Below are 23,137 nucleotides of genomic sequence, written 5' to 3'. Positions count from 1 at the left end.
TAGACATGCTGTTCACTATGATGGAGTACCTACTCAAGCAAGTTCTCTGCAAGCTGATTTTTCCCATACTGGGATGTTTTTCTTTTCTTAGAAACACACATCCGGGATTTTGATGTTGAAAATAACACTTAAATTGAGATAAATAAGATTAAATTCAAACTTAAATCCACATTTTCTCTACCTAAGCCAGTCCTGCAATAGTGAAATGAATGGAGACTGAGGAGAGGCTACAAAAAGCCTTCATACATTTATATCATGCTTTTGGCAGTATATTTGACTTTTGGTTGATGGGCTGACACATAAAACACTGGTGTGATCCTTTGAAATGCATTCTTACAGGAAGATTGTCAACAGACTACAATCACATACTGTATCAATAAAACTAGACTGTGCATTGAAGAGCGCAGAGATTGAGACACGACTTGTCACACACAACACTTTAACAGTGCAGTTACTCATTTATAACTGCCATATACTTGCGGGCTTCCCTGTATGCCTGCGGTGTCCCGATATCAAACCCTTGGTGATGTTTCTAGACTGGCTAGACTGGTGGTGGAGACACATGGCTCTGATTAGAAGATCATTTAACCTCTCCCTGTCACCATGCCCAGAGCCAGTAGACTGATTGAATTTGCAGAGGGCCTTAGTTGGTACAAAATGTTTATAATGCAGTCTAGCAATTATTTCTCCCCTTCCTGCCAATTCTGGTAGACTTGGCGTGTGCGTGTTTGTGAGTGTGTGTGTGTGTGTGTGTGTGGGGCTTGTTTATACACAGCTCCTCACAGTTCATGATCACTTTGGCTGACGGTGAGCCCACAGTTGTGGCACAGTCGCAAAGGCTTTAATTCATTACATTTGAGGGCAACTACCTCATTTTCTTTGGGTCCAGCTGCAAACTTTAGTAACTAAAGAGAAAATGAGATCAGTAGTAGCCACACAGGAACCTGTAATCCCATTGTGCAGATATCAGTGAGGATTAAAATAGATGTACAGTATAAGAGAGGACCGCAGAGTCAGGTTCCAATATAATCCACCATCTTCCTTAAGGTGCAACAAACTCAAATGTACCAGTGAAATACTGTAGTTATTTCCACACGGTGGTGGTGAAAATATTTATTTTTTGATTCACCCTATTTCCTCTGAGATATCCAAAAGGTTTTCAAGGCTTACAGCCTGGACATAGCCACCACAGATTTTTAAAATACCCCCAAAACTAGCTCCAGATGTTGAGTAATCAGTACAATCATTAGTCACAGACAGAAAAAAGGTCTACTATGCCATTGATGGGAAGACAATTTCCATGTGTGCCTGCATATTTTACAGTACAGTAGCTGTAGACACTTGCGATTCCTCCTGCAGGCAATAAAAAATATGGCAGCTCACATTTCCCATGGTAGCTTTTCAGGTCTTATAACCTACTTTCCATCACGCATATGTATGTATCAAAGCATTGAAGAAAGGTTGGCCTGTTATATAAAGATCCCTGTTAGAATACACACGCCAACCTACAGTATAAACTCAACACTTGAGTATAACCAATCTTTCCGATACGTCCCAACTGATACGTCATAGCCAAATTACATATACTCATTGTAATATAATGTAAATGAGATAGAGATTGATGGATTTAATGGGGGGAAAAAAAGTTTTGATTAGTAATAAGTTAGTGTCCGTGGCCCCAGCCCGCCCCCTCAGTGCCATAATTAGACGCTCATTCCTCCAGTGACGCTGCAACTGCGACTCACTCAACTCCATCACATCCACTTCTTTTCCGCGGACTCAGTCTTTCTTTTTTAAGGGAGCTCTGCTGTGTATCCATACATCCAGCGGAATAACCATTATCGGCAAGCTCAAACCTGTCGGACTCCTCTTTTTTAGTTTTCTGCTGAGTCTCTCTGTTCATTCAATGGGTCCGCGGGTTGTGTTACTCTGCTCTCTGTTCGGAGTTCTCCTTGGACAAGGTAAGTTACCTTCCTGTAAGAAACTGTATAGACCACTTCTGCGTAACCATTTTTACTTAAAATAGACAAGGACAAGCCAAAGTGTGTCTTTGATATACAGTATATATGATGATCTAGTAGGATATGAGATTGCATCATAATGGAAGTTGCCATGGCTTACAGTAAACCAGATGATAGACAAAGAGTCAGACCTGCATGGGATGAATTTGTCATAGGACGAGTTGGGGCATGTGATGTCGGTTCGGTTAAGCTGGGGGCTTCAAAGTGCTGCAATTTTGCATTGAAATGAAGAATAATGGAATGTCTTGACCCATATTTCATCAAAATGAGGGCATTTCAAAGATGACAACTTAATTGTTTTGGTTTTGGTTCATTTTGTTTTCCCTACCAGTCTATAGTGAAGATAATGTTAATATCTAGGAGCTCTAACCTCTATGTGCACCCATTGTGTAGGATAAGATCCAGACTATGTGCTTCACTTGAAAATGTCATATTAAAAAGTAAACATTGTGTGTATTTTACTCCCTCTCATTCATTACATTTTAGATTCAGCTTGTCTGAAGTGATAAAGGGAGATGCCAAAGAGTGTAAAACTACAGTTGAACATAATAAGTAGTGAAGTGGGAGTTCTCACTTCCTTGCTGTAGTGTCTGCCCTGCAAGTCAAAGGCCAAGTGCCTTGGTATGCCGTGATGCCTGTGTCAGAATGACCTGGGCTCACACTGTCTCACCAGGACAGGGTTGTAGAGACAGACGGGTGTGATTTATTCTTGAGCGCCCACAGCAGGGTCACCAAAGCGTAGGATGAGCCATATCCAAGTGCTCATGGTCCCCTCTTCACACATGGGGCCATTTTCACAGTCAGCAGGGCCACTTTTCTCTCAGCTGGGGTCATGTCATGGGTCATTTTGGAGTAAAACTCAGTCAACTATCAGCTGGACTACCATGACCAAAACCCCCACATGTGCTTACTTATGCATGTCATGTAAAGACCTGTTTGAAGAAGGGAAATGACAATGATGTGTCAAGATGAGGCAATGATGTTCAACGTACTCATAGACAGATAGATAGATAGATAGATAGATAGATAGATAGATAGATAGAGTGAAAAACATCTACCTCTGATGTAACAGCATTTTCATATCAGTAAGAGTGACAGAAAACCCCAATAAAAGCCTCGAGTGCAGCCTGTGAAAGAGATATGCACTGCTGCTGCTGTTGCGATGTCTGGCTAAGACCAGCTACTCTGTCTGGGCGGAGCTCCACCAGTGGGCTCATTAAGCCTTGTTTACATGAGGCGTCTAGACGCAGGCAATCCATGTGCTGCTCTGCCAAGACAGAATGGCCCTCGCAACCAGCACCGCCATCCAAGATGGAAATCAGCTCTCTCCAGACAGACAATGCATCACAGAGACAGAGAACCGGAGCAGACTGCATGTAGACTGGAGCATGTCTGTGTCTGGTTTGCTTCTTTTTGATAAAACAGCACCACAAAGTTTTAAGGCACTTCTGGTCCTTCGATTTAGGTTTTGCAGAGCAGCAGACAGTGGTGGCATTGGAATGACTCTGTGATGCTTTAGTCGGTTAGAGTAAGTTATCAGCACGGTCCTACTGTGAGGAGTAATATCAAGAGCAGATCAGTGGGAGCAGTTACAGTATGTGACCAACGATTATTTAAAATATAATTACTTTGTCCCTTGAGGGAAATATCTTGTGATTAGTTATTTTGTGGAATCTGGAAAGGTGCTCCTTGGATGCCTTTTCACTTTCAATATGCATCATCGGGGGTGTTTTGGCTAGCGCATGTCAATAATAGTAATAGTCATGAACTGAAAAAAGGGAGAACTGCTTCATGGATGATATTTGACTGTCAGCCAATAACATCTTTATCAGACAGATACATTAATGGCATGCAGTGCACATTTATATGCATGTCACCAGCTTTTTGTAAGCAAAGTATTTTGTTTAAGTTCCATGAAAGCATCTTAGTGTTACTTTGAAAACAGATAGAGGTCTCTAACATTCATAGAGAGAGAGAGAGAGAGAGAGAGAGAGAGAGACTTTGGGAGGATCTACTTGGTAGGCCCATGTGAAAGCTTTTTAAAATGCCATCTCATTTCATCCAGCTGCTACAAGGTTTATTGGCCAGATGATTCTGGGATGTGCCAGACTTCCAGAAGTCAGTTGTCAGCTAATGTGGCTGCCTACTAATAAATCCTCTATCCATATTCACTCCTTTCCACCAGGTTAATAATCCCTTGTGTAGCAGCAATGGTCACATTGTTTTAATTATATGCTTTGTTTCCTTGTATCCTACACTGGAGAAATGACTCACTCTCTTAGAAAAATGACATATGTTCATTTCAATAAACTCTTTGTCATAGCTTGCCCATACTTTGTTCTGGGCTGCAGAACTAGGTTTATAGAAACCCACAAACTATTTTCAGAGATTGAGAGTTTTATTGCAATGTTTACATTGTGTTCTTACAAAGTTTATCAATGCAGAAACTCGTTCGAGATGATGACTATTCCTGCTTTTGCCTCATCTTGACTATTTTGATTTAATAGTCATAATAAAATTCCTCCTGCCCCCTTGGGAGAAAGCAGCAAATCTATAAAACTGAGGACTGCTATTCCAGACACTTGTCCTCCCCACCTAATCTAACTTATTATCTGAAGTTGCTGACTCTTGCCAGGCTTCTCACAGCAGACGCTGTGTCTCGAACAGATGGATTTGTTCAGTGCATTTCACAATCACTATTCCCAATAATTCAGAGAATTCAGTGACTAACCAGCAACAACTTGTATTCTGTTACAAAGGAGCAACAAAATTTAGTTCACGGTGAGTTTGTTTTCTCTTTTTCCTCTCAGGGGACTTTATTGTTAATAACAATTTCATCATGGTTTCAGCCGAAGGCAAAAAAAGGCCATGAAGTCGATCTGCCAAAGCTATTTCACGTTTGGCAGATCACACAAACCACAGGCGAATGAATGTACTTGATGTGATTGCGACGGCTGATTGTTTACAGAGTCGGGGCATTCCACGCTCTCTAATCCACATGAATAAACAGCCAGATCACCACAGAGTTGGTTGTGCTCCAGTCAAAAAGCCTCTCTTGTGTCTGCAACAACATAACCATCATTCATTGTCTTTGGCAAAAAAATGCCTAGAAGCCATTAAAATTGCCAGACACATTTTGGATTTTGTTTTTCCATCTTTTAGAGAACACTAAGCAGCCTTCGAGGACAATTGCAACATCCTTTTTTGTTTGGGTTAGATATCCAAAGTTGAAACCAATGTCTCAATAAGCATGTTTTATCTTTGTCAAGAGAAATATTTGATATATTTTGCTTTGTCATGAACTGTCTAAAGCGCACTGAGTCTCAAGCATGGATGTGTGTTAACCATCTTATGTGCATGTAAACAGGTGTGGCAACGCTCCTTCTTCTACACAGCCTCTGTTGTGATTATACGGGGGGCAGACAATGCCAGATATTAAAATCTTCTGACAGTGCACAATGAATGTTAATTTCCCCTGATCACACACATGCAAAAACATACCTTGCGCTGTTTCTGATGTCTGTAGGAGCAGAGCAGATCTCGATCGATGACTGCTGTAAGGATGGCCGGAAGCGCGCCGGTAATAATGAAGACTGTACATCCCTGCCTCTCATCTCTGAGTCAACCACATGCAGGTAATTCAGGTCCATGTGCCGCTTTGCTCTCTCTGATTGCAAATCTGGACACCATAGGGACTGCTTAGATGACGCGCCTGGTGCTTATTCACGTTTACGAGTCATTAACTTCTGCACCCTTTGTTACAATCTTACTTTTTCTATCTTCACCACAGAAGCTACTGCAGTATTGGCCTCAAGGGGATTTGGCTTGCTCCATGTATGGGGGAAATGACTGTAGGCCCTTAATATGAGATTGCTTTACCTTACTCCTATAAATCTCCGGCCACATTATTCACTTCACGTGAGAGCAGGAAACACTAATAGTGATGGGATAATAACAGGTCTGCTAGTAACCCTAGAAGGTGTGCTGCCATAGGTTCAGTGCCCATAACCCAGGGAGATCTGCTGCTGTGAATGCTGATGGCAAACACATTTACCATAGCCACCCTAAGTGATCCCAAATTTGTCTAAATTATAGTGTGAGGGGAAGAGAGGAAAAGGGCAGAGGTTTGTGGGGGAGCAGGGATTTGGGGGGTGGAAAAGGGTGAGGGGGGTCAGAAGAGGGGCTATTTCGAAACCCAGGAAATACCTTAGAGGTGAAACGCGACATAGAGGGAGGATGGAGAGAGGCAATAACAGGAAATCTGAACGATTACTTCAGACACCAAAGGGAAAAAAAAAAGAGAGAGGAGAGGAGAGAAGAGAAAAGAAAAACAGAAGCGCGACTGTGCCCTTAAAAGGTTCTGCTGAGGAGGTGTGTGCATTGACGTGAATTTGAGATCTACGCTAGTTTATGTGGAAAGAGATTTCTGGTAAGAGTTGATAAAGAGGCTTGTTGGAAATGAGAGAAGAGAGGTGAGGGGGTGGCGTTTTATGCTCTCTGTCTTGTAAAATCGCAGTGAGACAGAGATCCAGACCAGAAGGAAACCACTGTTAACTGATTGGACTGCACTAACAGACAGCAAATGTTAGACAATACCATGAAATCTGACGAAACCAAAACATAATGTAACTGATAGTTTGATAATAATGCTCTCATGTGAGGGGCTGTGCCTCTTCCCAGATATTGCTTTTGGCATTTAAACAGCTTTCATAGTAATATGCAGTATATTTTTTTCACGATCCTCCTTCATAGGGAGCACAGTGGTCAAAGTTAGCTGCAAAACTTCCTGTACCAGCTCACTTTATTTTTAATGCCGTATGTAACATGTCATCACTCATTTCTATGGAAAAACTGTGACGATTGTGCTCAAGGTAACTTCTGGAAACTGTTAGTCACTCAATTAGTGGCCAGCTATTCTCCGCTCTTACAGGACACAACATGCTTATCTTCAGGGAGTGGTTTGTTTTAGTTACATTATTACAAGAGTAATGCCTTCAAAAAGCTACAATCCCACCACGAGTAAGGACATGTGGAGGTGGACAAATGTTCATCTTGGAACTGAAGTGCCAGTTTAGCTCTGGTCTAAAACAACAGAACAAAGACTGCATGGAGTGCTGCTCAACCCAGTTAAGTGATGTCTGTGTTGCAGAACAGAATAAACTTCCAGTTTCCACCAATGAATTCACATAGGAATTACTCAACCTACTCATCCACGCATTTTTAGTGTGATAACTCTGAGAGCCCCATCAGGCTTGCCTCAGGCGGATTTTAATAGGCTACACTTGATGGCAGAGTTGTATTGCACCGAGGACATTATTGATAGAGTTTGGAATAAATGCATCACCTGTGTTTTGTGGTTTCTCCTGCTGACAGGATAGTGCAGGAGCAGTGCTGTGTAACAGTGCTTGAGGATAACGTGTGCACCTCTGGTATCAACATGGCCAAAGACCAAGGAGCCTGCGATTCTTTATTTGCCAACGACTGCGAGTCCAAGACTACAAAGGTCTGTTTTTATCTGTGTGTGTACATATGTGTATTGGTGTATGTGTGCCTAGCCAACTCCAAATTCTGCAAATAGAAACGAGAAGACAGAATGAAATCATTGTGTGCACCAAAAATTTCCCTCTCCTCAATCAATGTACAGTACATTATTCTGCTGGACAGCCAGTTTGGAGGAGAATGATTGATGAGAGCAATGGTGTGTGTCTTGTGTTGTGTGTGTGTGTGCACGTGCGCCGTGAGCAGGATGAGGCATGTCACTCCAGGGAGGAGTGGAGCTTGTTGCTGTCAGATAGATTATAATTCAGTTCTGACTCAAAATCTTCTGTAGGCTCACATCCAAGCACTTTTCAGCCCATCTATGTTTTTATTCCCTCTAAACCCAACCCTCTGTGCGTCTCTTCATTTTCACAACACCCTGCACATCAACACATCAGGAAGATAGATGCTTGGCAAAATGTGGAGAGGGGGTATACAAGTTGCATTTTCATGACAGGATCAGATAATTGCTAGTGGGACAGCTTGTCTTTACTAGCTTGACTGCAAAGTGCAGACGGCAGCCCTTAGATAAATGTGCCCTGGTAAGGTGAATAAGATAAAATCTTTCTATGGATGAATAGGAGATGGTTTTCCTGGCTTGATCTGGGTAAAATAATAGTCAAGTCAAGATTTGTACATCGTTCCACTACATTTACAGTATGGGAGGGCTTTTTCACATTATTAAACAAAGGATGAAAATCATTCCCCAGAACCTTAAACCCCTCAATAACATAGAGGAAGAAATCCCACAAAAATGTGATTAAAAAACCATTTGGATGGAGAGTAATGCTGACAGTGGTAAGCTGTTATTCGAAACCAAAAAGAGAAACATAAATAAAATGCACATTATACATTCATAGTTTTATCTATAACATTTAGATGTAACTTTTATTGGAATAGTTGGACATTTTTGGAAATAACCTCCCTTTCTTACTGAGTTAGATGAAAAGATCAATACCACTTTCATATTTGTCTGTTAAACATGAAGCTACAGCCAGAATGTGGTTAGCTTAGCTTAGCATAAGGACTGGAAACACAGGGAAACAGTTAGCTGCAGACTCCAGACAGGCTCTAGACTCCAGGTAGTCATTGCCCTCGGCCAACAAATAGTCCACTACATAACCCCCCTGAAAAAAACCACAGCAAGGTTTGGATTAAACAAACAAGATATAATGTGTTAATTATTGAGCTTTAGAGGTGCTCATATAGATTGGAACTTGGACTTTTAGACAGAGACAAGCTAGCTGTTTCCCTGTTTCCAGTCTTTATGCTAAGCTAAGCTAAGCAGATGTTGTTGCAGCAAGAAAGTGAATCAGTGTTTTTCCCACAATGTCAAAATATTCATTTAACAATGAGACTTGGATCAGTGCGTGTTAAAATGCAAGTTTTATTAAATAGTGTTTCCCATATCATTGTTTTACAACTCTATTACTTTTCTGAAATTGACAACTCATATCCAATATCATCTCACCTGCCCTGATTTAGTAAACCTTGCTGATCTGATGCTTAAATCCATCACTAATCATTGTTTTCAGGATAGGTCAGGGTTGAATGTGCCGGCACAGTTTGTGTTCGCACGGTTTTGAACATGCAGTGCCTGATATTATATCATACTTTACTGCTTTACTTCTACTTTACTGTTCTCACTGTCCTGAAAAGTTTTTCTTTACTGTAGTTTCCTGAAAGCCTGAACGTTTTTTATAATATTCTCAAGGCCACACAGGCACACACCTACACACAAACAGACAGACACATACAGCATAGTAGTTAAGGAATAATGGTATGCAACTATTAGAGTTACAGTATTTGCAAGAATTGTGTCATGTGTTCAGTCGTGCGATCACCATCACTACATACATGGTATATCACACAATGTCATTTTTCAGGTATATATCCCTCTTCCCCAAACTGCAACACAAACACACCCATCCCCCCCCACGCACTGCACCATTCATTCCCTTCGCAGACTGACATTACCAGGCTGCCATAATGATTGATTGAGTGTGCTTCAGCTAGAGGGGATGATGTCATCTTATCATTGTCTGTCTGTCCATCTTCCTTACTGGCTTACTACTTTCTTAGTCATGTCTGTCTGTCTGTCTGTCTGAAGTCTGTCAGTTGGCGCCCCTTCTCAATCAACCTCCTTTTCTGTCTGTCTGGTTGATTGAGTGCTTGGCTGTCTGTCTGTCTGCATCACCTCCCCCTCATTGTTCAGTTTAAAATGCTGTTTGATCTACAGTACAGTATTCTACCAACCTACATTATCCCACAATCTCTTCGCCCTTGTCTACATTTTTGTTGATACTCCTCTTGGTATATTAAGTCCTGATAAATTGTTATTTTCCTCTCCCTTTCAATAAAATTTTAAGATTTACTTTGTGTATGCTTCTATGCCACTCAGTCTGTATTATGAAATGTGCACTAATGGTTATTGTATTGTATTCTGTGTTCTGTAGATGTGCTGTGAATGTTGTCTTCTGGGGAAGGCGACTCAAGAGCAGGGACTTCCCTGTGACCACAACCTGTCAGTAGGTTACCAGTGTGGCCTTGTGTCCCGGGCATGCTGCGTGGATGGAGCCCCAGATAACCAGACCACACCCGTAGAGCAAAGTGAATGTGGGTGAAAAAAAGCATGCAGGGGGCTAAATATTTACATTTTTTTTAATAAATATCAATTCTTCAAGTTTGTTTGAAACGTATCAGGTAATTATTATTCAACTTCTCAAAATATTAAAGGTTGAGGAGTAGAAGGAATATAATTAAATGAAGAAATTAAAATGCCACTGGTGTTGTCAAACATAAACCCACACTGCCCTCTGGTGGAAACATATGGTTATTACAGTTAGCTTTCACTGGAAGTCAACAGTGAGTACACTTGAAGGAGAACTTGAGCCTCAGATCAATAGTCAATCATTGTTTGTTTGACAGAAAACAGACAAATTGCAGGCAGTTATCTTGTAAAAAGCTGTAATGTTAGTTACAGCTTCAGAACTGCTAACGTTAGTTCAATTTTCAATATTTTATAAAGCTATAAAAAAAATATTAGGGCTTTGTTAATTAACCCCTGAAAACAAAACCCTTTGTCACTATGTTTGACATAGTTTTATAGTTTAAGCAGCAGTTATGAAACCTAATTAAGCATATCTACTCTACTACATTTCAAAGGAAAATGTACTTTTTGCTCCACTGCATTTATCTGATTAATTATTTTTCAAATCAAGATTCATTCAGATGTACGGTCATCTTAAAACATATGATGTTTTTAAAGATTACTACCATCAATATATACTGTAGATAAAATTGGTCCCTCTCAATCAACTACAACATTAAATTGATGTTTAGATGTTAATGTAGCATTAGTAATAATATAACATACTGTATCATACTCTAGCACTGACAAGAGGCATTTTCCTGCAGTATTCATATGTCTACTTCTGATACTTTATGTGCTGATTTACTTATGTACTTTTACTTACTAAGTAAGGGATCTAAATACTTCTTCCATCACTGGTAAGCAATTGATTGATATATAAAGAAATAGTCAATAGATGAGTTGATATTGAAAATAGTCATTGTTTGTAGCTGAAAATAGGTGCAACATTTTGGAAAGGGCTGCTCCTCAAGATGTGAAGCATATAAATAAGCATGCCTTTTTTTCTCTCTCACAGTACCAAACAAGGATGCTACCACAGAAAATGGAGATAATTCAGTATTTACCGATCAATGCAATGGTATAGTATGATCATCTACAAGCTTATTTCAAGCACTTTACACCTAACTCATTTAACATGGTAAGCACAGTGATCGATTGTCAACATGTTTGTGTGTTGTTGTTTTTTTTTTAGGGAAATGTGCTCATCTCTGTGTGGGTAATGGCACATGTGGCTGCTCCAAGGGCTACAAATTGAAACCAGATGGAAAGAGCTGTGAGGGTAAGTGACCTTTGCACTTGTCCACACCTTATAATTTGAAAGGTTAATAGTTTTATTTTAAGACTCAGCATCTTGATTTGAAGCTGTGATGGAATATAATGGGTCCTCTCCTCTCCTTTCCCTTCCTCTCCTCCCCTCCCCTCCCCTCTACTATCCTCTCCTCTCCCAGATATCAACGAATGTTTGCTGGGATCCAGCAACTGTCGGGGAGGAGAGCGTTGTATCAACACAGAGGGCTCATTCCGTTGCCAGAGAGAGGTCAGCTGTGGGACTGGCTATGAACTCACCGACAACAACAATTGCAAAGGTCAGTCACATTGGCCTCAGGTTGCCTGTGGGTTGTTGTATCTGAGTCATGTTTTTGTACATGTTGACAGGAGTGTGTTCAAAGGCAATACTGCTGTGATGTTTTACCTCTAGATATTGATGAGTGTGAGACTGGCATCCATAACTGTGGCCCAGAGTTTCAGTGCCAAAACACCCAAGGGTCATTCCGTTGTCTTCCCAAGGTCAAGTGTGGGTCCGGCTTTATCCAGGATGCCCTGGGAAACTGCATTGGTGAGCAAATCCTTACAATACAAAGAGCTCTTTTGTGACATTTCCTGAATAGTGAAGTATTTTCTTTGACTAGAACAAAAGGAACATATTTTAGGTGTATACTTAGATGATTCTAGGTTCAGATAATGGTCCAGTCCTTTTGTCTGTTGGTCTGCCCACAGCAATTACATTTGGTATGGTGGTCATGACAGAATTTTGACCTCCTTCTCTTTTGTCTTGCACCAACTTCAGGTCAAACTTTCCCCTGATGCACAGGAAATCTAATAGGATAACTGCAACTCTGATTGCCAGCTTTGTATACAGTATAAGATATTGAAAACTAATGGCCAGATTTCAACATTCCCCAGAGGATTTGTCCTCTGAGTATTCATTTTCTGGGAAAATATTAGGATTTAGTAGGATTTAGGATAACTCTGAATGTTTTGGTGACAGTGAAATTTCTTAAAGCACCACCATTGGGTCCAAATTTTCACTAATACACAAGGAATATTGCAATCTAATTGGAAAATTTCCTTGAATCATATTTACTGAGCGCAAAAAGATGGACCCTTTCCATTTCAGATGCTTCATGACCTTTCTTGTGCCACCATCAGGCCAAAATATCATTGTTTACAACCTCTTTCCCCACCTTCAGAAAAACCTTTACATTTTCACTTTAAGACTCCAAGAAGAGAAACATTTGATTTGTTGTACATTATTTCTAACTCCTTCATATTGTGGGGTGTAATGAACATTTATACAGGCTGCTAAAAGGGCATGAGTACTTGAATCTTGTTATCTTGAGTAATTGATTCTCATTATTAGGTAGCTCCTAACAACAGCCAAAGCATGATGTCACAAGCTTGTGTTGGTAGATATGGTTTAACTAAACAAGAAGATACACTGATCCTCATTTTCAAAAATGGGTTAGAATAAAAAGTTACACCTGCAATTCTTGCCTTATGATCTGTTTCGCATATTCCTTATTGGACATATACATCTAATGTTGCCATATGAGATTTAATTTAAATCATAATACAATTACAAATAGGGTTAAATCATAATGCAATACAAAGAGGTCTTAAACCTCTTAATTATTTATCAATATCATCTGTGTCTGTGTCTCAGATATCAATGAATGTGTTAGCCAGACGAGTCCATGCCAACAAGGGCAGGTCTGTATCAACACAGTTGGCTCCTACATCTGTCAGAGGAACTCAGTTAACTGTGGTCGAGGATATCACCTCAACGAAGAGGGCACACGCTGCGTTGGTACGTCTGACTCACCATTCCTACTGTACATACACAGTATCTTACTAACCTACCGGCAGTGTATATCATGGTGTTTTCTGCTGCTTGTATCCCCAGATATTGATGAGTGCAAGGGCCCTGAGAAGGTCTGTGCAGGTCATGGTTGTATCAACCTGGTGGGCTCCTACCGCTGTGAGTGTGGGTCTGGCTACATCTTCAACAGCCTCAGTCGGCTTTGTGAGGGTAAGCAGAGAGATCTCACTTAATGCTCTTACGTAAGTCCAAATCCAGGCAGATTGTCTGCATTCAAATAAGACATTCTCTACTATTTGATAATTTCATTGGGCCATATTTTGACTTTGTGTTTTAGATATTAATGAATGCAGGCACTACCCTGGCCGCCTGTGTGCTCACAAGTGTGAGAACATCCTGGGATCCTACAAGTGTAGCTGCACCACTGGCTTCAAGCTAGCCGCTGATGGCAGGAATTGTGATGGTAAGTCATATATTCAAATGAGGAGAATTGCAACTCTTTATATACTGCATATGCTGTGTATACTGTAGTCTGTACTATACATATATTCTCAGTAATTGGAATAATACAAACCCCTGTTCAATCCAGAGTTGGACCACATTTGTCACTAGTTGACACATCTTTTCTGCAATCTGCTGTGGCATCAGGCTTTTTTAGTTTGGTTTGGATCGTTGACAACATTCTTATATATTTATGAAATGAAATATATCAGACCACCTGAGGCAAATTTGTGATTTGTGAAATGCAAATAAAACTGACTTGGCTTGACTTGCCTTTCACAGATCTGAAACAATACCGTCCTGGATGTATCTTCATCATTGTTTTCATAATCCACCAACTTTTATCAGTATGGAAACAGCCATTCATCAATCCAACTGTTCACAGTTGTAGTGTGCAGTTAAAAGCAACATTAATCACACAATCAGACATAATTTCATCCCACACTTGTATTGTGATGTTATTTATCCTTCTATTGTTTACTTTTTATGGCCTGAGGTGGTGGACACTTTTGAGATTGCCAGATGTTAAAAACCCATCCTCCTATGACCCACAGTCATTCTTAATGAATTAGGCCTACTCTCAATAACCTGTTTACAAGTAAAACAAGTGTATAACTGTGCATGCAACTGTTTATTTAGCAGTAAATGCAAATTAAAGCACCTCTGCTTGCAAATGGACAGTATGGACACAGCTCCTTGGCAGGGGCAGGCTCTTTATTGCCCTGGTCTGATAAAGTTCATAATGGTCTTTTATCATGCTTTCTCTGTGTAGATTTGAATGAGTGTGAGAGCAACCCATGCAGTCAAGAGTGTGCCAACGTGTATGGCTCCTACCAGTGTTATTGTCGCCGTGGTTACCAGCTCAGTGACATTGATGGAATGACTTGTGAAGGTAAAATGAAACTATTCTGTCAGGTACATAAAGGAATACATAAATATCTTGACAAATCTGTCAACTTGCTTCTGTGCATTCCTAAGATTAACAGAGTTTACCATGTGTTTTCTCTAAGTTCAGAGTGCTACAGTACTTCTCAGATAACATTTGTTAAAAGATATTTTGCTTTAATTATTGTTGGTTTGAAGTGGCATTTTCTCTCTCCTTTACCCTTCCAGATATAGATGAATGTGCCCTGCCTACTGGAGGTCATATTTGCTCTTATCGCTGTCACAACACCCCTGGCAGCTTCCACTGTTCCTGTCCTGTCAATGGTTACACCTTGTCACCCAATGGGCGCAGCTGTCAGGGTAAGATGTCCTTAATGTTACACATAATGTCTCCAGGTTTATGTCAGTTTTGCAGGTTACTTTTGTGAATGTTTTGAAATCCCATTTTTTTCCAATTTTTTGTCTTTTCGCTCTCAGATGTTGATGAATGCGTGACGGGCACACACACATGCTCAGAGAATCAGAGCTGCTTTAATGTGCAGGGAGGATTCAGATGCCTTTCCTTTGACTGTCCAAACAACTACCGCCGTGTTGGAGAGACGTGAGTATCTGGATTCTTTCCCTGTTGCACACACTCACACGCTAAACAGGATACACATTCACAAGCAAACATTAACACAGTCATACACTTTTAAATGTGTCATCAGTGCTTGCATCAATATGAGAATTAATGGATCGATGTAATTAATAAGATGATGTTAAAAAAACCTCACACACACACAGAGCATTAACCTCAGTCAAGTCTGGATGATGATCCTACCAAGAGCTCTGATTACAACAGGCTTTTGAAACCAACACTTATTTGTATGTGTGGATCAAGGCTCTGCATGTCCAGTATGCTCAATGCTAGAATGACTTCAGAAAAGATTCGGCTGTAGCATGTTCTGTTGTTGTAGAATGATAACATGCGTATGGATACTTTTTGTTATTAGCTCAAATATAATAGAGGCTGTGTATGGCCACCTTGTTATGGAGGCAGTGACAGAACTTCTTGCATGATTCCACAGACGGCACCATGACTCGCCTGTCAAGTGCTAGGCTGCTGAGTTCGATGTTCCCTCCACTGCATGCCATGCACGGCAAATTAAATTTACACCTGGTCTCTCTCTCTCTCTCTGTGTGTCTCTCTGTGCTTGTTTTGTTCTGTCTTGTCCCATCCTGCCCTGCCCCTGCCCCCCCACCCATCTCTCTTCACAGTCGATGTGAACGCTTGCTTTGCAATGAGTCTGTCGAGTGCCTGGCCATGCCCGTGAGAATAACCTACTACTACCTCACCTTCCCCACCAACATCCCTGTCTTCACCAACATCTTCCGCATGGGCCCCTCCCACAACGTGCCCGGCGATGACATCCAGATCGCTATCACCTCTGGCAACGAGGGCGGTTACTTCAAGACGGATCGGGTGCCCACCGGCGGCGTGATGTCAGTGGCAAAGCTCCTCGACAAGCCACAGGACTTTGAGCTGTCTATGGAGCTAAGGCTGCGTCGCTACAACACAGTCACCACGTACCTTGCGAAAGTGCTGGTGTTTGCTACCCAGGAGGAGCCCAGAGTACCTTACAATCCCCTATTAGAATAAACACAAATCTTATGTAGGGTTACTTAAGTTACTACACTAAAAAAATGATGTGTAATCTTAAATACATTGTCTAGTGGAGGAAACAGATTCATATAAATGGGATGGACAAAATATCAGAAACACCTCCCAGTGTAGCCCAACAGTAGTACAAACTACAGCCTCCAAAATGGCCATAAAATAAAAACAGATTAAATAAAAATTGAAAATTATAACCTTCGTTAAGATAAAATTTATTGCAGGGCTGCTGTATTCACCTTGGTGTACCTAATGAACTGGTAAGTGAGTGTAAATATAAATTAGGATTTCCAATTAGTGATCGTTAAAGACCAATATCCACCTTCATAACCAATAATCATTAACATTTCTTATTTATGCCTAAAAAGGTGGGTTAACTGTATTTAGATACAGTAGGTGCGATCTCAAACAGATATGACACCAATTTATTTGGAAAAATGATAACTAGATTTTGATATTGTCATTAAGTGGTTCATATCCTTAAATATATTTTTAATTAATGAAATGACCACAAACCAAGATTTACACTGTGAATATGGGGCTTTCAGGGCCACTGATAGTCCGAAACAACGGGGCAGCTTCTCCCTTTGCCTGGGAGATAAGCTAGCCTTGTTCAGTACTGTTTTAAAAACACAATTACTGTACAACTCTGTCCCACCATAGACACATATGTTAAAGATAATACATAATTTTTAAGAGTTAATGTGAGCAAAACAATACAGTAAACAGAATCAGAAGAAAGAAGCACATTTTTTAGTTTTGTAGCAAATTACATAATCTTAACTATAGATATAATGATCATTAGCAGTATAATTTAGGTCCAATTGAATGTATCTTCTTGGAGATAAGGCAATGTGGTAACCGCTAGGTGGCGTTCTAGGTCAGGGTAAATCGTAAAATGGTAATGACTTAAGTCTGCCTACAACCGAGTGTAATTTGATGATGGTTGCATGATAAAGTCTGACGTTTTGCAGTATTTTATGGTTTATGTGTTGGATGAACAGTTTTCTATTAAAATTGAAATAGAAATAACACATGTTCAAGTCAAATCCAGTTCTTGATAATGGTGCATTGTGGGGTTTAATCAAATACAGCAAAGTGAGCAGTTGGGATGTGAGGCCAAATCACAGATGGAGGCATGACGACTTCCTCACATAGTTTCATATTACTGTTATTCCAACAGCTTCAAGGATGAAGAAATCCAACTATACATGAAAATCTCTAAAACTTGAAACACAAGGTCTTTTAAAACACATATTAACACTATATAACAACTGAATTCATTAATAATGTTATTATTTACTAATGTTTTCTTTAAAAGCAGGGCAAAACCAAGCCCGTATTTTAAATCAGTTAAGAAAAACACAAATTTTGGATTTTCCATCCATAACTCAAGCCCTTCACTTATATACTGTATGCGGATATACCTCACATTTCAGTATTTATAATTCCAGTAATTCCATACCTCCAAATTCCAGTCAAAATGAGCCAAATTGGGTCTTTTAATGCATTGTTACTCCCATTTCCCAAATGTCAGTTACCTTGCACCGCAAATACATCTTTCTTTGGCAGTTATTTTCATGCACATGTCCCTAACTCCTATTACATTTTAGACTTAATGTGAAATGCACAGATTTCCACTGCATACTGCGGGTGTAAACCCCAAAGCAGACAGATAATCCAAATGAAGGCTGAGTAAGTGACACGCGATGGGATGCAGTGGCAAAGGAGAGGGAAATGTGCACCAGCAGGATAGAGTATAAATAGTTTGACATGCTGTGAGGCTGCTGCCTGGGGCTGTGGCTTATAATAACTGTAAATTCAGATGTCCTAGGTTCCTCCTGTCCTGAGCTGTCAGGCCAGTAAAGATGCACTTGGTCCCTAGTGGGGATATCCTTAAAATAAGAACATAGTGGCGCGCAGGAGGTTTTTTCCTCCCTTCTGACATTGAGTTATGGGGCTCTGGGCTCTGGCCGGTGGTCTGAACAATTTGTGGTACAGCAACATCACCGCGCACAGAATGAATGATGCCCTGCAGTGTTTGTGTTGGGGCGTTATCAATGTGCCGACTATAAATAATAATTACCAAAAAAATAAAAGGCCCTATGCTTGACCAGAGGACTTTCATCCAAAAAGTCTGTTTTTCTTTCTGGTCTGAAAGTATTGGGGTTTTTCTCCTGGGCTGGGCCACGTGAGGCATGGAGAGATGAAGAAGACGTGCATATATGCATGCACGCGCGCACAAACACACACACACACACATACACACACAAGCATGTTTGCATGCATAAATGCACAAATGAACATATAAACACATGTGTAGGCAGTGCAGATGTACACATGTATTAACACACACACACACACACACACACACACATATGTTGTAATTAGCTCCACTTGCTGCCCCTGCTTTGAAGTATCCGTCTGTGTGTAAAGGGGCAGTTCATCCTGGGTCATTATCTTCTCGTAAATTTACTCTCTACCCCAACAGAGCTTTCACCTCGTCCTCTAGAGCCCAGCTCGGGTCCTTCTGCAGCTCAGGCCGTGGTATTATAAACTAGGAGAACATTTTGTGGGTTTGGCCTGGGCCAAAGCAAAACTTGGACCCACCCGCTAATTGCTAATTACAAGCCCCTACCCAGTGGTGGCTTGACTTTTTGTCAGGGGCTTCTCTCCTCGCTCTCCATGAAAGGAGCCCTGCAACCCAAGCTGGGCCTGGGCTTTGAGCTACAGCCTATAGGTCCCCTGAGGAACGCCAGAGATCCACAGCCCATGACTCACTATGTGGCTATATGGCTGCCATGCACATTAACTGGACTTATACATGGCAACTTGGCTGTTTTCATAACCCAATATAACCGTGTACTGACTTGTCTCCTTTGTGAAGACCAACTTTGAATTTAACATCTTGGATGTCAAAGTTAAGGCTTTTATTTTGTTTCAATAGCTCTCTCCTGATCACGAGTTCCTCGTTGTTTCAAAGTCAAACTCTTGATTTATGAGCTTGTTAATGCCTTAAAAACCTCTCACAAAATCTTATGTAGCAGACAGGTAGTGAATAGCGATAGTTCAGGTGGCGTTAGCTTTAGGAGCCAGCAGAGGCCCTCCATTCCCTCCGACCTGTCACTGATTAGGCTGTGGAATAAACAAAGCCCTAAATAATAGGATGAGAGCTGCCCTGGGGAGAGGCTGGGGAGTTGTCTAGTCATGTTGCTCACAATTTAGGAGTCTCTTAGAACACTCCCTTGCCCCATAAATCCTCCTCCTTAAGAGATTATCTGATGTGAAGCCGGGGATGCTCAGCAAATCCAAATATTTTCCTGAGCAGGTTGTGGATCATTCTCTGTGAGTGTAGTAATTAATTTCCCACACAGCTTGAAATAGTGCATCAATGGCAGCACGAGTCTCCACAAGCTACAAACTTTGGCTTCGGCATGAGCTTTGGCCATTGTGAATTTATTGTTCTTCCAAACCATGTGGAATTTGATTGTTTTTGATGTTGACTGCTATATCTAGTATCCCTGCTGTCTTGTTCTGATATTGTTTGTGTAGCAGCCACTGGAGTTGTCCCACTGAGTTCTTGATTACGCAGTGGGATGTTCCTAAGGATGCCCTGTTATTGTGAGCTTTAGAAACCAAAGGCGGGTTTACTCTGAAGTCTTTATATAGACTTTACCTAAAGGTCAGAGGCCATGTGTGTGTTTGTGTGTTTTTTTTTTCTTTGTGGGTGTGTATGTTTGTTCTCTCCTCTAGAGTGGCAAGGCTGGAACGCTCGGACACCATTCGCTGTATTAAGTCCTGTCAGCCTAATGATGTCGCCTGTGTTCTGGACCCCATGCACTCTCTGTCCCACACCTTTATCTCATTGCCAACCTTCAGAGAGTTCACAAAGCCAGAGGGTAGGTACAGCTCCAGCCTTTCTTTAAATAGTGAAACAGGGAAACTTTTTGAGCAATCCAGATGGGCAAAAATACAATTATGTCCCATCAAAAGAAAGTTCCTTGGTGAATGATCGAATCTTGGAAAAAATTGTTCGACATTTTGGGAATTATGCTTATTCACTTTTTTGCCAAGAATTAGAATAAAAGATTGATAGCACACTCATTTTTATAGCGTAAATATAGCTTGGCATAGGGACTGGATACACGGTGAAACAGCCAGTCTGGTTCTGTCCAAAGGTAGTTCATTATTTCTTCTTTGTTGAACCCATGCAGAAAATGATTAAAAGTGACAATTTACATGTGTTTTTAATTAGTGAGCTTTAAAGGTGCACGTTGGCGTATGTACTTTGTCACCTTTGCACAGAGCCAGGCTAACTGTTTTCCCCTGTGTCCAGTCTTAAGGCTAAACTAAGCTAAAAGCTGCTGGCTATAATGTCATATTTACCATTCAGCCATGAGTAGTATCAATCTTCTCAGCTAACTCTTGGCAAGAAAGTTAATAAATGTATTTCCTAATATGTCAAACTGTTCTTTTACATTTCATTTTTGACTTTACAATGCTTAGAGAATTACTGATCATCTAAGCTCCCCTACAATTTCCTCTGTGTATCCTCTATATTTTCACTTACCCACAAAGGCCCATATTTGAGGCTTCATTTTGTGACAGAATATTCTGTTGAAATCTTTGGAAACAGTGAATTTGAAGACAGCACGATGTCTTCAAATTCACTGTTTCCAAAGAACTTGTGGTTTTTTAGTGTCAATTAGGTCTTCATTGTTTTTTTTGTCTTTCGTTCTACTTTATCACTTTTAATCTCTCAGCTCCCATCAAATGCAGTTCCCTGCAGTTGTCAGAATCCATATGACTACCTCTGACCCCCAAATTTGCTATTTCATGATGTTCTCAATGCTGTCCGGGGCTTGGCTGGCCCACACCAGAGACTAAGTGCCATACTGGTTGGATATGAGTAACCACGGTAATCACTCACAGACAGTGACAGCTGACAAGCATCTATTGGCCGACATGCAGTGCAAGTTTCAGACACACTCATGCTCAACGTCACGAGGAGTAAAGCTCTTGTCATGTCTCATAAGTTCCAAATTGAGGTGTAAAGGACTCGAGGCCCTTTAGCTGAACATCAGTATTGGAAAGTCTCAACCTTCCTGTGACCCCCTCAGTGTACGATAAACATAGACCTTTCTGTCTCCCATTTTATTGTCTCTCTCGGAAAAAAAAAAAAGAAAAGCAAGAGTTGGCACATGTTTGGCGGCATAAACTCAGTGTGATTATGAGGGTTTAGGTTTTCAAAAGTTTTTTGTGTCTAATTGTTATCTTCCAACAGAGATTGTTTTCCTGAGAACTACGGTGCCGGCTTACGGGTCCTATCGCTTAGGCAGTTACGACGTCAAGTTTGACATCCTGGAGGGCAACGTGGAGAACGCCTTTGACATCATCAAGCGGGTAGAGAATGGAATGTATGTGGGTGAGTACAGGGATTTTGCTTTGCTTTGTGATTTGTGAAGTCTGGGTAGTCTGGATGACCCAACCAACTGCAAACATTCGACAATAGCAGCTTTAACATGCAGCCTGTACCAGCTTCTGACAGCCTCTGTGACTGGAAATTACATTTTCTCTTTGACAAAAGAGGTGGTTTTCTGACCTAATTTCTCATTTTGAAGTATATAAATGTATTTTTTTTACAAACCAATGTCACATGTGCACATTGAGAAGGGACAAACGCACAGAAATCTCCCATAAGGAATGTCTGGACCCCCTGATATAAGTACATCTGACACAGCCTGTTATGGTTCTTGCAGTGTGGTGGCATCATGTAGCTGTCATCATCTTCATGGGGGCTCTTGGTGTCTGAGTCTTTGGAGAGTTGTCCTCTGAGTGGCTCTTTGAGACAGATGAAGGCCTGTTTCTGTCTCACCAAATATTTGGCATCAATTTTCACAGACTTGTGGTTAAACAAAGTACCATTTAATTCACTTATCCACGGCTATGCTTATCCAAAGCAGATCATTACTTTCCACAATGTCAGTATGTGCAGGAATAGAGTGTGTGCATCTACACTTGTGTATTCACATGCACACATACATGAGTGATTGCAGTTGACAAGCAGTTCATCATAACTACCTGTTCAGCTGCCTGCCAGCATACAAGAAGGGCCCTGCACTAGTTCAAGTAGGAGCAGCAGATACCATCTCCAGTGATGTGTAACAACAACACATGTTTGGGTAGAAGCCATTCCCATCCTTTAGTTTGGTAGTGACCCAAGGCTGCTGCACGCCTGTGGGAGAGCTGAACTGAGCCATGGCCCTGGGAGGATGAGGGTGTTGTGAGCCCGAGAATGACACATTGTTGGGCCTGTCTAGGTATTTTTGTTTTGGTAGTGTGCTGAGATGCAGGCAGGGTAGTGGAAGGACAGTGTCGTTGTCTTCTTCTTCTCTCCCTGACAGATGGAGGAATGGGCTGTCAGTATGCACATCTGTCTTTACAGAATGAAAGGGAAAGAGAGGGTGGAGGAAGGAGTGTGTGACTGTCACTGGTTCAGGCTGGACTGTGGGTGCATGCAAGTGTTCCTCTCTTGTATACTTGTGCAGAAACAGATGTGTGCTTATCAAACACACCCAAATCCTCTCAACGACATGGTGGAAAAATGTTTATTACCAGCAATAATTCACATAATTCACTGTAAAAACAGTTATAATTATATTGTACTGTCTTATAATGGTATGTTTTTGTTGGAATGTGCAATGGTGTAATTTTGCATGAGTGATAAGCCTTGTTTTGTAATGTGTTGTCTACTGTGTGCGTCTTTGTGCGTGCGTGTAAACAGG

General features: G+C 41.0%; 1 protein-coding gene across 2 annotated transcripts in view; it reads left to right on the top strand.

The window, feature by feature from the left end:
• Positions 1-1,689: 1,689 nt before the first annotated feature.
• The window catches only part of fbln1 (fibulin 1), a 30,350-nt gene continuing 8,902 nt past the window's right edge, over positions 1,690-23,137 (top strand). The window contains exons 1-16 of one of the 2 annotated variants that reach the window (XM_044356424.1): positions 1,696-1,961; positions 5,548-5,656; positions 7,395-7,524; positions 10,016-10,175; positions 11,228-11,290; positions 11,405-11,491; positions 11,661-11,798; positions 11,912-12,049; positions 13,157-13,300; positions 13,397-13,522; positions 13,650-13,775; positions 14,586-14,705; positions 14,927-15,058; positions 15,176-15,299; positions 20,106-20,251; positions 21,637-21,777. In XM_044356424.1, the coding sequence (XP_044212359.1) occupies positions 1,907-1,961; positions 5,548-5,656; positions 7,395-7,524; positions 10,016-10,175; positions 11,228-11,290; positions 11,405-11,491; positions 11,661-11,798; positions 11,912-12,049; positions 13,157-13,300; positions 13,397-13,522; positions 13,650-13,775; positions 14,586-14,705; positions 14,927-15,058; positions 15,176-15,299; positions 20,106-20,251; positions 21,637-21,777 (1,939 nt within the window). In that variant the 5' untranslated portion in view covers positions 1,696-1,906. Of the gene's footprint in view, positions 1,962-5,547; positions 5,657-7,394; positions 7,525-10,015; positions 10,176-11,227; positions 11,291-11,404; positions 11,492-11,660; positions 11,799-11,911; positions 12,050-13,156; positions 13,301-13,396; positions 13,523-13,649; positions 13,776-14,585; positions 14,706-14,926; positions 15,059-15,175; positions 15,300-15,955; positions 19,123-20,105; positions 20,252-21,636; positions 21,778-23,137 lie in introns of those variants that run through there. The other variant, XM_044356425.1, reaches the window with a different exon arrangement.

Source organism: Thunnus albacares, chromosome 7, assembly GCF_914725855.1.
Source record: "Thunnus albacares chromosome 7, fThuAlb1.1, whole genome shotgun sequence".
Lineage (NCBI taxonomy): Eukaryota > Metazoa > Chordata > Actinopteri > Scombriformes > Scombridae > Thunnus > Thunnus albacares.
This window is presented reverse-complemented; position numbering and strand designations above follow the sequence as displayed.